General features: G+C 49.1%; 1 protein-coding gene across 3 annotated transcripts; it reads left to right on the forward strand.

Annotated features, from left to right (window-relative positions):
• Positions 1–701: 701 nt before the first annotated feature.
• LOC101822825 (2'-5'-oligoadenylate synthase-like protein 1) lies at positions 702–12,897 on the forward strand. 3 transcript variants are annotated; one of them, XM_040731442.1, is made up of 6 exons: positions 736–1,115; positions 5,079–5,361; positions 7,430–7,605; positions 9,012–9,253; positions 10,166–10,313; positions 11,926–12,897. In XM_040731442.1, exons 1-6 carry the CDS (start codon positions 918–920, stop codon positions 12,424–12,426), a joined length of 1,548 nt encoding a protein of 515 aa, XP_040587376.1. In that variant the 5' UTR covers positions 736–917; the 3' UTR covers positions 12,427–12,897. The 3 variants fall into 3 exon arrangements, with proteins under 3 accessions (XP_040587378.1, XP_040587376.1, XP_040587377.1); XM_040731443.1 differs by lacking the exon at positions 736–1,115 and having other exon boundaries at positions 5,222–5,361; positions 7,524–7,605; XM_040731444.1 differs by lacking the exons at positions 9,012–9,253; positions 11,926–12,897 and having other exon boundaries at positions 702–1,115; positions 10,166–10,276.
• Positions 12,898–14,084: the final 1,187 nt, after the last annotated feature.

Below are 14,084 nucleotides of genomic sequence, written 5' to 3' on the forward strand. Positions count from 1 at the left end.
CTTAGTGTGTGTACCCCGCTGGCATCACACTAAGACTATAAGGAATCTCCTTCCTGCTCATTTGCCCCATTGCTCAGAGGGTCCTGTGGGGCATGAAGCTTTTCTTATTTTGTTTTCCTAGCATGGTGTCCGATAGTCACTTAATAAAGTGAGGGCTGGGGCTGGCGAGATGGCTCAGTAGTTAAAGGGGCTTGCTGCCAAGCCTGACGACCTGCGTTTGATTCCTGGAACCCACATGGTGGAAGCAGAGAAATGACCCCTGCGGGTTGTCCTTTTACCCCCACATTCCTGCCATGGCACAACCCCCCCCCGCAAAAAAAAAACAAATAAATAAATATAATTTAAAATTTAAGATCCTTTTAAATAAAACAGGAGGATCCAAGAGGCCAAGCATGTGGCACAGGCACAGGCTTCTGAGTGTCCTTTCGATTCCAGAATCCTCACTCCTTAATCATGAGTAGGCCCTTTCTGTTTCCAAACCTCAGTTTCCATATGATGGGTGGGGGCAGCCGGCCTGAGTCATCTAGATGAGGTGTCCCCAGAAGGTCAAACTCAAGCCAATTTCAGTTTACACACGTCACAAAAGGGAAACTCCAAAGGCTGAGAATCGAAACTTATAGCACAAATGTTGGCCATTGGCCAGAAGCCAGCCTTGTTAAGGTGGCCCGGACCTGCCAACCCCGGCCTCCCCTCCCTCCAGCACACCTCCCATGACAATAAATCTCCAAGACGCTGACCCCCAGTGGGCCCATTGCTCCCTTGTTCCTCCCTTCCCCCACCCTTTCCACCACAGGGTACTAGAGGTCAGCAGGAAAAGAACCGCCTTAAAAACAGGAGGTGTGTGCAGGAGTTGGGTGGGTGCCTGGCTATATAGCCCTGCAAGCCCTGCAGCGGTAGCAGGAACGTTCAGCACCAACATGGCACTGGCCCAGGAGCTGTACAGCTTCCCAGCCTCCAAGCTGGACTCCTTCGTGACTCAGTGGCTGCAGCCCACCAGAGAGTGGAAAGAAGAGGTGCTGGAGACTGTGAGGACGGTGGAGGAGTTCCTGAGGCAGGAGAACTTCCATGGAGAGCGTGGCCTGCCCAGGGATGTGCGGGTGCTGAAGGTGGTCAAGGTAAGGCTGGGCATCTCCATGTCCAGCCAGGATGAGGCAAAAAACCCCATGCCGGGGGTCCCCTTAACTCACGCTTCTGACATCTCAGGACAGCCCGGTTAGCTGTCCACAGCCCACTGCCTTGGGCAGAATGAACTAGTGCAGAAGCTGATGATAGGCCACCTTGGGGAGTCGGACGCCCAACCCTTAACGTTCTGTCATTAAGGGTTATGCTCTGTGAGGTAGACACCATTCTTTTCCCCCTTACAGATGAGGCCAGCAGAGGTATAAGAGCTATAATGATCACTTGCCATGCGAGGCCTCTGGCTGGATCCTGATACATAATCTGTAAAATACAGTTTGGGGGGCCTGACTTGGGGGACCCACTCCTGCCGTCTCAGCACTTGGGAGCCGGCCTGGGTTGCAAGTTTCAGATAAGGAGAAGGAGAGAGTGTGTGTGTTTCGAGACGACTGGTAAATGTTTAATATGGGGTACATTTTAGTAACAAAACTGCCGCTTTGTCAAGTCTAATAGCAACTGCTGGGTGGAGGCTCTCTTTTGGGGGACAAAGCTCCTTGTTGCCTGTTGAGATGAAGCAAACGTGGGGCTGTAGCCTCAGCGCTCCAGTGCAAACCTAGCATGTATGAGGCTCTGGGCCTACAAAAGACAGACAGACAGACAGATGTGGCCGGTTCTGACGTTGCTGAGTGCCTGGGTGATCTTTGTATTTTTTCTTATTTGTCCATGTTTTAATTTTTTGATAATAGGAAGATTTTTATAATGGAGGCTGAGGGGGGCAATGTGGCTTGCTCAGGGTTGCACAGCTGGCCTCAGAGCTGGGACTTACATTTGAATACTCAAGCTGTGACCCAAGGATCGCACTAAGACTTTTTTCCCCTTAAATTCCTCCTCTGGCTGCCTCATCCACCCTTGTTGCTAGCTAGGACCACAGCTCCGGATTGGCAGAGTTTAACAAATCCTGGAAGGGGGTGGGACAACTACAAACTGAAGATCTGGGTTTGTTTTCCTGCTCCCCTATAAAGAGCTGAGTGCGGTTTCACACACTTAGAACTCCAGCCCTGGGGAAGCAGAGACAGGAGAATCACCAGCACTCCCTGGCCCACCAGCCTAGCCAGATCAGCAAACCCCAGGCCAGAGTAAGAGATCCTGTGTCAAAAATCCAAGCTGGACAGCCTAAAGAATGATACCCAAGGTAACCCTAACCTCTGGCCTCCACATGCAGGCACCCGTGCACACACAACTTTGGAGAATTAGCCTCAGCCAATTATTCATTTAAATATGAAGGAGACTGACACAGAGAGATAGTGACATAGCCCAATGCCACACACCAAATTTGGTGGCAATATCCAGACTAGAATTAAGACTCTGGACTCCCAGCCTAAGGGTTTAACTTTTGCTCTTGGGAAGAATTTAGTAGCCTTGAGGGCTCAAGACCTCCCCAACTCCCCCACCCCCCACCCCCTGCCTTCCTTGCACGGATCCTGTCTCCAAGGCTCTAGGTGATTTAGAAGTGGCAGTCCTAGCTCAGTCACCACACAGACCTTTTCCTCTCACCAGCTGTGTGACTCTGATGGTCCCATCTCCTGTCTCAGGCCCTTGGACTACTCACCTATGATTGTAACATCGTGAACATCATCCCCCACTGCCCGGCACTGAGGCAGTGCATCCTAAAGGTTATCTCAGGGTAAATTCTTAGGTTTCATTGTGACGCTTGCCTAAGGCTTCCTTCTAGTCTTTGGGATTTCTGTCTTAGGCAGGGCCCTCCTCTGGACCACGCCCTCTCTGGCACACCCAGTGAATAGGATAGAAAAGGAAGACTCAACAAACAGAAGGATGGCAACAGATGTTAACTGCAGAGCCTCAGTTCTCCTCCCCGTAGCCCACTAAATGATAGCCACACCCAAATAGCAAGACCCAGAGGATGCACCCTAGACTCAAAGCCTCTTCCCTGCACTCTTGGAGTTGGGGGATGGATTGGGGGGGCAGGGCTGGGCTGTCCACATGACTGAATGCCCTTCTAACCAATCAGGTGTGAGTAGATTTCAACAGATGCAGATCATGAAGTCTGTTCTAAGCTGTTGGGATCAGGAAGGGAGAGGCAGTGTGGACAGGACCTGCAGAGGGACTGCCCTCTGCCCACATCCAGCATCAGCCTCCAGGCCTTATCTCAGGGCAGGCTACTGAGTCTGGCCACTAGTGGGATGAGAATAAAGCTGGAGAATAAAGATGGTGGGTGCCTGCTCCTGGGGAGCAGAGTAGAGTTCGTAGACAGTATCCCAGGATGGAGAGGAGGAAGAGCCACTGGCCGTGTCTCCTGACTTTCTGTCTGTCTGACTGGTTGGGGGACCTTGCAAACAGGTCATGTCTTACTGCCTCTGTATTCCCAGCTGGGGAGATGGGTCACAGGGCCCATCTCCATGGTGATTAGAAAGGGGACGTGTATTAAATGACCTTAGTGGTGCCAGATACAGGGGCTGCTCAGCCTGTGACAGTAGGATTTTCATTTCTAGAGTGATCCCACTGACCAGGAAATGTAGCCACCTGGACACAGACCCTCCCCCAGCAGCCCCAGGTCGACCAATATGGGGTGAGCTAGAGAGATGCAGGGCCTTGTGTGCCAGGAGGCAGAGTCTGGAGAGTAAGTCCCGCTGTCTCTTCAGAATCATCTGGCTCTGGGGCCAGCAAGATGCCTCAGCATGGAAGGTGCTTACTGCCAAGCCTGAGGATAATCCAGGGAAACCCACAGGGTGACATGAACTCCCATTAGTTGTCCTCTGATGTTCACGTGTGTGCTGTGGCATGCGCGCACGCGTGCGCGCGCGCACGCACGCACACACACACACTAAATAAATAAAATGGAAAAACTGTAAATAGTCCAGTCCCGTTCCATTAAGAGATGGGGAAACTAATGTCTAGGCAGCAGAGGAGTCCGCTGGATGAAAGGATACACACTGCGGACATCCAGGACACCAGGCCCTATGCCCAGCCCCTGGCGTACAGTATTTTAACTGACCCTCCCTGTATTCTAATAACTCACATTTCGTCATTGTTTTCCTTTTACTCATGTTGGACTTTGGGCTCCTAATGATCACATAGCAGATAAGTCAAGGATAAGGTTCAAGGTTGGGGCTAGGCATACAGTTCTAATGCCAAAGTGCTTGCCCTGCCATCATGGAGGTACCTTGGTCCACTCAAGCATAATGGGAGGGAGGGAGCATGATGGATGAGACTGACCATCTGTTTCACAGCCTGTTCAATAGATATTTCTACCAGCTGGGAGCCCTTTATCAGACACTTAGGTCTAGAAGTGTTTCAGGTTTGGAAACCCCCCCCCCAGGCTTTGACCTATTTACATAAACATAACAAGATATCTTAAGATAGGACCCAGACCTTCTAATAAGTTCGTGTGTCTCCACATAGCTCGAAGGCAATTTTGTACAGTATTTTTGGTCATGTGGGGAGTTTCCTACTCATGGCAGCATGGCAGCAGGTAAATACTGTTGGATTTTGAACATTTTGGAGTTTTCAGGTAGGGATACTCAGCCACTGTTCCCTTGGAGTGGGCATTGCTCTGGGTTGGACAAGACTTGAGTCTCCAACGGTGTCCAGTGCAGTGGATAAGCAAGGGCTGCTTGCTATAGCAGGGCACACCTGCAACCACATGGCTTGGGAGGCTGAGTCGGTCAGGAGGGTCATGAGTTCAAGGACAGCCTGAGCTATACAGTCAGGCCAGCCGTGGGCTGCCTAGGGAGAGAACACAGGGGAGCCTGGCTGCTGGAGGGCAGCTACCAGAGATCGTGAGTGCAAAACTCAACATCTGTCTGTCTGCATGGGATGGCAGCACTTCTCACCCAGCCCTTGTAGAAAGACCGTATTACAAAGGGTTACATTGCATGAAGAGCTCCAAGGTTGCCGGGCACAGGGCAGAGGGCCTTGGGGTGACAGGGTCCTGTCTTCCGCAGGTGGGCTCCTTCGGGAATGGCACGGTGCTTAGGAGTACCACGGACGTGGAGCTGGTGGCGTTTCTGAGCTGCTTCCACAGCTTCCAGGAAGAGGCCAAGCACCACCACACTGTACTGAGGCTGATACAGAAAAAAATGTTCTATTGCCAAGACCTTCTGGACCTCGGACTCGATAACCTGGGAGTGACAGAAGGATTCCCCAGTGGTCTCATCTTCACTTTGCGGACAAGGGAGACGTGGGAGCCAATCACTGTCACCATCATTCCCGCCTTCAGAGCCCTGGGTAAGGGGAACATGCAAGTCCTACGTGGCCAGCCGGCCAGGCCCAGGAGACTGTGACCCCTTGCCTCTGGTGGACATATCCTTCCCATGTCCTGGCCTGGGGCTGAGCTGCCACGGTGTGCTCAGGACTAACAGACTCGGACCTGGGAAACAGAAACTTCTCACAGAGGCACACTGTGGGCACATGACAAAAGGTGGAAGGGAGTGGGGTGCGATGGGTAACCACCCAATAATGTCCAGGGGAGGCCTCACTGTGGGAAGAATGCTCTGAAAGGCCTGAGTGAGACCCAGCCAGGGGAAGGACTCAGATTAGGAACTGAGTCCTTCCTACGAGACACTTGCTGTGTCTGGACACGCACTTCATTCCTAGAAGCAGACCTGTGGCAAGGACGGGACGAGGGACACATGCACGTCATTAGGGAATTAAAACAGAAAGGGGAAGGAGATAGATGCCTTACTGGGCTGTGAGTAGCTGGTTCCCTGCCCCTGAAGGATTCAAATAGCTGTGGGAACACCCTGCGCCCCGCCCGCTACCTCGCTGCACTGCAGTGGGTGGCCATTAGCTGAGCGCAGCCTGGGACTCAGGAGGGCTAAGTCACCCACCCTTGCTGTTTGTACTCAGGAGGAGAATCCCAAGTGTTCACTCTCCGCCATGTTTTATTCTAAGGCCGCTGATACAGATTTGATGTCAGTAAGCTTCCCAACACTGTGACAAGATACCTAAGGCAAGCCTCAGTCGGGCTCACGGTGTTGGAAGTTTTCGGGGACCGATCATGTGCTTCTTCCTGTTGTTTCCGGCCTGTGTGCCAAGATAGCGGGTCGTAATGAACACAGGAGGAGACTTGCTCATCTTCCAGGAAGACGTGGTGGGAGGGAGGGAACCGCCCATAAGAGAAGTGTCTCTATATTCCCTTCAAAGGTGGCCCCAAGACCCGGCTTCCTTCCACTAGTCTCCGGCCCTTAACAGTTCTGCTACAGTCCAACAGCACCCTAGACTGACAACTAGGCCTTTAGCACATGGGTCTTCGGGGGCACTTGCTGTCCAAACCAGGACTGGAGAGATGGCTCTGTGGTTAAGGGAGATTACTATAACAGAGGTTCTGGTTTATGGATCACATAGCACCTCACGACCCCCTGAACCTCCAGCTCCATGGGATCCAGCGCCCTCTTCTGACCTCCTTGGGTACCCACATGCATGTTGTGCACACACAAACTTATGCAGGCACACACACGGAGATATAAAAGAAAAAAACACATAAATCTCAAGACCCAAACCATGGTGAGTTTTGCATCATGTGCCAGCTCCCCCTGGTTACAGGCTGTTCGGCATTATTCCATGGTGTCAGACATGGGGTACAGTCTTAGGAAGACAGTCATTTGTGGTGTGGCACGGACCCAGTTCTTCCCAGTAAATATCGACAGATTTCAATAAATCACCCAGAAAGAGATCTACTGATAAAACAGACATTAAGGAAAGCTGGAAGTGTTGGGGACATCCAGGGAGGACCTGAAGTATGGAGAGCCCAAAGCTGGCCCTCCTGAATAAGAATCTTACCAGGCTGGGTGTGGTGGAGGATGCCTTTAATACCAGCACTCAGAAAAGAATATCACCGGGTGGATGTCTAAGAGTTTGAGGCCAGCCCAGTCTATATAACAAGTAGCCATGGGTATATAGTCACCAAGGTAAAATTTAAAATGTTAAATTTTAAAAAACCTCACCAGAAAATCTCAGCAGTGATGGCACACACCTTTAACCACAACAGTCAGGAGGCAGGTGGATCTCTGTGAGTTCAAGGCCAGCCTGGTCTACAGAGTGAGTTCCAGGGCAGCTAGGGTTACACAGCAAAACCCTGTCCTGAGAGAGAGAGAGAGAGAGAGAGAGAGAGAGAGAGAGAGAGAGAGAGAGAGAGGTGGAGAGAGAGAATAAATCTTACTGGAAAGCCCATCACGCAAGGTCTCAAGCCTCCCTGGAGACATAACTGCAGAGTGAGCAGGTCGTCCCCAAATGACAGCTTGGTTCCCCAGGGCTTCTAGGAGCTTCACCCAGTCTTTGTTTCCACTCTCCTCAGGCCCTTCCTGTCTCACCTCTCAGTTACCCCCAGAGGTCTATGTGAATCTGATCCAGGCTAATGGGTACCCTGGAAATTTCTCTCCATCCTTCAGCGAGCTGCAGAGAAACTTCATGAAGCATCGGCCAACTAAGCTGAAGAGCTTCCTGCGGCTGGTCAAACACTGGTACCAGCAGGTAAGGGGGCTGCCAGGGTGAGGGGGTAGGGACATCGGGAGGAAACAGGGTTGGGGGAAGAGTGGGAGAGGGTAGGATGTAGTTGCATTTTCTTTGGGCCACCAACCAACTCCCAAATAAAGACACAGAGACTTATTAATTATGAGCGCCTTAGCTTAAGCTTGTGCCACTAGCTATTTTAACTTGATTTAACTTGTTTCTATTCATCACACATGGAGGCTTATTATTTCTTAGCTTGACTTGTTTCTAGTCAGTTTTTATTAACTTAAATTATCCCATCTTTTTTTTTAACTTCTTACTTCTGTAATCTTACTTTCACTCTTACTCTGTGGTTTGCTATGTGGTTGGCTCCTTCTTTTCTCTCTCCTTGATCTCTCGTTTCCTTATCCCTCTTTTTCCTCCTCCTATTTATTATCTCTCCCTGTCAGCCCTGTCCATCCTTTCTCCTGTCTTGCTATTGGATGTTCAGCTCTGTATTAGACCAATCAGGTGTTTTAGACAGGCAAAGCAACACAGCTTCACAGAGTTAAACAAATGCAACATAAAAGAATGCAACACATCTTTGCATCATTAAATAAATGTTCCACAGCATAAATGAATGTAGCAAACCTTAAGCTAATATTCCACAACACCAAGTTCAACAAGAAAGCCTGTCTCAACATGTGGAGAGCGACTGAGGAAAATATGTTGTACTGACCTCTAGCCTCCACACCCATGCTCATGGGTTGTCACACATACATACATACATACTTATATACATCATACAAAAAGAATTTCAAATCCATCTGGTGAGATGTCTCGGTGGGCTAAAGGTACTTGTCACAAAAGCCTGGTGAGTAGAATTTAACCCCAGGAACCCATGCAAAGGTTGAAGGAAAGAATTAACTTCATGAAGTCTAGTTCTGACTTCCATACCTGAAGCACACCATGGTATGCACACATAGGCACACACACATAGATATACACACATGCACACACTCACACAGACACATACATGCATGCATGTACACAGACACATGCACATATGCATGCACACACACCCAAATGCATCACACACACAAAAACACATATGTGCACACACACATACTCACACAGACACTAGCATGAATGCATACACACACACATGCATGCATACACCACATACACATACAGGAAGAAGAGATTCAAAAATAAACTATATTCACCTAAATTTGAATTCAGATGCAATTTGAAGTCTACTAACCTAAGCCCTTAATCCTAAAATGGTGAAACCAAGGCCCAGAGAGGGGAAGCGACTTGGCCAAGGTCACACAGCTAGTAGGTAGAAGAACTAAGGTTAGACTTTGGACTTTCTGCCCCTGGACCTGATACCCTCCTTACACTTAATCTTTACATCCCTCTCCATCTCTTTCCCCCTCTCTCTGCAGTATGTGAGAGACAAGTGCCCCCGGGCCAACCTGCCCCCTCTCTATGCCCTGGAACTACTAACTGTCTATGCATGGGAAGCAGGCACCCAGGAAGACACTAACTTCAGGCTGGATGAAGGGCTCACCACTGTGATGGAGTTGCTCCAGGATCACGAACTCATCTGCATCTACTGGACCAAGTACTACACGCTGCAGAATCCAGTCATCGAGGACTGTGTCAGGAGACAGCTCAAGCGAGAAAGGTACTCACTGTCAGCCACCAGGTCTCACAGAAAAGGCAGAAAGAGAGACTGGGGGCAGGGAGTGCGGAATTTTACGATTTGACTTTACTAAGTATGTGCCGAGACTGCCTACGGGACAGCACAGGCTGCTCCCTTATCTTAGTCAGAGAATCCGGGATGCTTGAGCCACAGGCATGGAGCTCAGGGTTTGCAGTTCACCCCCATGAGCCTGCTTTCTCATTTTATCACAGAGACAAAGTCACCACTCCTAACCCCAAACTCTAGGAATGCAAAGTGTAGTTCTTACTTATGGGCATGGAGCCTACCTCAGGCAATCTCCCAAGGGGCCATGAAGGCCACCAGACTCCACTCAAGCCAGTAATATTCGATCATTCCATGTTTGCATACAGAAGAGACACCTGAGAGGCAACTTGAGCTGTCCCTGTTGAGGCAGTAGAATTAGAACCTTCTCCATCAGCCATGAGGCCTTGGGGTCTGTGTCTCCATTCCTTCACCTCTAAAACGGGGGTAGCAATAATAGTAAGAAAGCTCCCTATAGAACCGTTGGGAGATTAAAGCAGGTTCTCTTGGGTTCTGTCCGGTGCTTCAAAAGCAATCAATACATGTTGGTGGTGTCACTGTGATCAAAGACCATCCAGCAAATTTGGCCACAGGTTTGTGCAGCCTGTCATGACCCTGCGGGAGGGGGCATCTGGTGCTGCTCCAGGATGTACCCAGCAGCCTCATCCTCTCTCAAATCTCATCATCTCCATGCCCTTGCCCTCCGGTGGTATTTTGAGGCCCTTCTTGACTGACAGCTCTGAGGGATGGACAGATGCTCAGTGGCTGGAAAGGACGGTGTCTGAGAAACATCTCCTCAGACAATAGCCTCCAAACTGGTAAGAGCCTGGGCATCCTCTCTCTGTGTTGCAGACCCATCATCCTGGACCCAGCAGACCCCACCCACAATGTGGCGGAAGGATACAGATGGGACATAGTTGCTCAGCGGGCCAACCAGTGTCTGAAACAGGACTGTTGCTATGACAACAGGGACACCCCAGTCCCCAGCTGGACTGTGAAGGTAATGCTTCCTCCAAGGACTGTCAGTGTCCTGGCAATCCCAATGCTATACCTGCATAGTGTTGGTTCTCCCAGGTAGGGGCCTGTGGAGACAACACTTCAGAGGCCTGAAGCCTGTGATACCACTCTGCAGTCAGTTATGAACCTGGGGAATTCTTTGACTTCCTAAGCCTTGAGATGCTAACTCTTACATCCTTATACTTCCCCTACTGGAATGTCAGGTTCCCATTGCTAATCTCTGAGTGTGTTGAGTACAGCTATGTCAAGTCACTCAGCCATTAGGCGCCAGCACTAGACTTGGGGTTGGTGAGAGAGGAAGGAGGGAGGGTGGAGGGTACAGAAATGGGACACGACCTTGTCCTCAAGGAATGTATACAACACTGTTAGATACAAGCAAGCTTGCACACACCTGCAAGACAGGTTACTGGAAGAGATGAGACTCTCTGAAAATGAAAAGTGCTAAGAAACACCTTGCCTTGGTACACCTCTGACACAGGCAACAGGCAAAGAGCATAATAATCTAGTATTTACAATTTGCAAAGTATTTTTCCAGGGGCTGTCTCCACTGATCTCCACAGGCAATTCTATAAAAAGGTTGAACATTATCACTATTTTTCTTGTTTGTTACTGTAAGTACGATTGTTTCCATTTCTCAGAAAGCAAGCTGAGGCTCCCAAGGGTAAAGTCAATGAATCAAGCTCATAGTGGTGATAGACAGCAAAGCCCATTAGCAAAGGTTCAGTTGGGTCTTTAACAAGGCTCTAGAAACAGTAAACATTAGCTAGAACCACCTGGAAAGATTACCTTCTGGAAGTGAGCACGAAGCACCAGACAAGGGTATAAATGCTGGTGAGATGGCTCTGTGGGTAAGGAGAACTGCTGCTAAACCTGAGGGCCTGAGTTCGATCCCTGAATCCCTGGTGCCTACATGGGGGGAGAAGTGACTCCTGAAAGTTGTCTGCCCTCCACGTGTATGCTATCACACACACACACACACACACACACACACACACACACAAACAATCTCTCTATGTATCTATCTGTCTATCATTTATCTATCTCCATGGACTGCAGGTTGAAGAGAAAGGAACAGGAAGTGGGAGTGTATGGGAACAAGAGGCAGAAACTAGAGCAGAGGCTCTAAAGTAAGGTGCACATAGAAAACGAGGGGCTTCAGTCAAATAAAACTAATTGATGGGAGGGAAAGGGCGTGCCTCTGGGGTTTGTTACTGAAACCAGAACTATGTAACCCTGGCTGTCCTGGAGCTCTCTATATAGACCAGGCTGGCCTCAAACTCACAGTGATCCACCCGCCTGTTCTGGAGTTAAAGGTGCACGTGCACCACCACCGGCCAATCTGTGCCTCTGGAATTTTTAAGGCAAGGCTTCACTATGTGTCCCGGGATACTCTCAAACTCACAACCCCCATGTTCTGAGTGCTGGAATGACACATATATGTCACTTTCCACTGTGCTGGAGGATTTTTTTTCTTGAGAACTCTATAACCCTAGGCTTAGAGTCCTTCCTGACAATGACAATGATGAATCTGGGAAGGGAATTTATAGGTCATCAGACAGAAATGTGACCCTAATCTCACCTCTCCTCTCTTGCAGAGAGCACCAGATATCCAGGTGACAGTGGAGCAGTGGGGTCACTCTGATTTAATCCTCTGGGTGAACCCTTATGAACCTATAAAGAAACTTAAAGAGAAAATCCGCCGGAGCCGGGGCTACTCGGGCCTGCAGCGTCTGTCCTTTCAGGAACCTGGTGGCCCACGGCAGCTCCTCAGAAGCCATTGCTCACTGGCCTACTACGGAATCTTCTCCCACATCCACATCTGCCTGCTGGACACCATCTCCCCCGAGATCCAGGTCTTTGTGAAAAACCCGAATGGTGGGAGCCATGCCTATGCCATCCACCCACTTGACTTCATCCTGAGCCTCAAACAGCAGATTGAAGACAGGCAGGGCTTTCCCAGCCAGGAGCAGCAGCTGGAGTTCCAGGGCCATGTCCTGCAGGACTGGTTTGACTTTAAATCCTATGACATCCAAGACAGTGTCACCCTCATCCTGTCCAAGAAGAAGGAGGGGAAAGTTCCATTTGCACCCAGCTAGTTTCCTCTGTAAGCGTCTCTGCATTTTTGCTCACTGTCTTATCCTAGACTCGGCCTAGTGATCCTCCTTCCAATCCTCTGCTGGGATGATTCAAGTCTTCAGTACCCTGCCAGGATGGAACCAGAAGGGATGTGCGGAGTCGTATGCAACCAGGCAATAGCCGGACACTGTGTGTGACAGTGGAATTTCTGTAGTCACTGCTGCAATCCTCATAGTCACACTATCAGGACTTGGTCAGTTTCACTGACAAACTCTTAACTTGTTCAGAGGAAGCCAAATAGGCTTCTCAACCAATTATATGGATCCAGCTTCAGGTTGTCTCATCTCTAACTTCCCTACACCAGCAACCTCTATCAGGGTTGAAGCCTTCCCTGTCCCCCAACTCCCTTCTGCCGGCCTCTGACTATCAAAGGCAAGGTAGGACATCAAGCACCTTTTAAATTGAGAATAAACAGCCTTTGTTTCTTCCTGTTTTAGTGGTTTTCATTCATTTCTACAGATGACTCTCAACTCTAGGGATTGATGAGGACAGAGAACCTGAGATGAAAAGAGACAAAGTCTCAGAGATTGAAGATGAGACAAAGTTTTAAAAAATCCCTTCTGGGCATGGTGGCAGGCCTTTGATTCCAGCACTTGGGAAACTGAAGCAGGTAGATGTCTGTGAGTTGGAGGCCAGGCTGGTCTACATTGCAAGTTATAGACCAGCCAGAGCTACATGGTGAGACCCTGACTCAAAGTTTTCTGCCCATAATAGTCTAGAGACAAAAAAAAAAAACAAACCCACATTTTTATTGCCAAAGGATATTGTGGTTGGGTTTATGCCAAACATTACACACGAATAAATACATGTAATACAAACCTTTTTTTTTTTTTTTTTTTTTGGTTTTACGAGACAGGGTTTCTCTGTATTGTTTTGGAGGCTGTTGGTCCAGCCCGGCCTCAAACTCACAGAGATCCGCCTGCCTCTGCCTCCCGAGTGCCAGCCTGGTCTACCAAGTGAGTTCCAGGACAGGCTCCAAAACAATACAGAGAAACCCTGTCTCAAAAAAACAAAAACAAAAAAAAAAAAAAACAAGGGAGACAGCAAAGGTGAGAGACAGCCCACCTATGTGCACACGAATCTACATATGCATGAACCTGCACAAATGCACACCCGTGAAAAGAGACAAAAGCAATTTTGCCTGGTAATGAGATAGATACATTTGATACTGTGGGACACAGAACTCCTTGAATGTTTGTCAGAGTGGATCAATATTTTGGCTCCATAATCATCGATGCTGAGAATGCCTCTTCTCAGAAATGCACTGTACAAAACAGCAGACACATATTTAAGGCCATTTCAGAAGTTGTTGGAAATGCTATCCTAAAACCAAGACAGACGTCTACCATTTTTCTAAAGAAATCCAAGTTAGCAACTTTTCATTTGCATCGGTATTTTGCCTGCATGTGTGAGGGTGTCAGACCTTAGGGATACAGACCGGTGAGAATTAAACCTGGGTCTTCTGGAAGAACAGTCAGTGCTCTTAACTACTAAGCCATTTCCCCCAGCCCTAAGTTAGCAACTTTTACAATCAAATATTCTAACAGAAACCAATCCAAAGATGTACTGATTTGGTATGTGCTCAGGAATGACATTTCGGCTTTAAAAAAAACCTGTC

Source organism: Mesocricetus auratus, unplaced genomic scaffold, assembly GCF_017639785.1.
Source record: "Mesocricetus auratus isolate SY011 unplaced genomic scaffold, BCM_Maur_2.0 Super-Scaffold_100025, whole genome shotgun sequence".
Classification (NCBI taxonomy): Eukaryota; Metazoa; Chordata; class Mammalia; order Rodentia; family Cricetidae; genus Mesocricetus; species Mesocricetus auratus.

Bases quoted from the DNA above. Each gene is read 5' to 3' on its own strand.
- LOC101822825 (XM_040731442.1), top strand. From the start codon at position 918: ATGGCACTGGCCCAGGAGCTGTACAGCTTCCCAGCCTCCAAGCTGGAC. The intron at 9,254-10,165 runs GTACTCACTGTC...TCTGTGTTGCAG, and splicing joins AGACAGCTCAAGCGAGAAAG to ACCCATCATCCTGGACCCAG. The intron at 10,314-11,925 runs GTAATGCTTCCT...CCTCTCTTGCAG, and splicing joins TCCCCAGCTGGACTGTGAAG to AGAGCACCAGATATCCAGGT.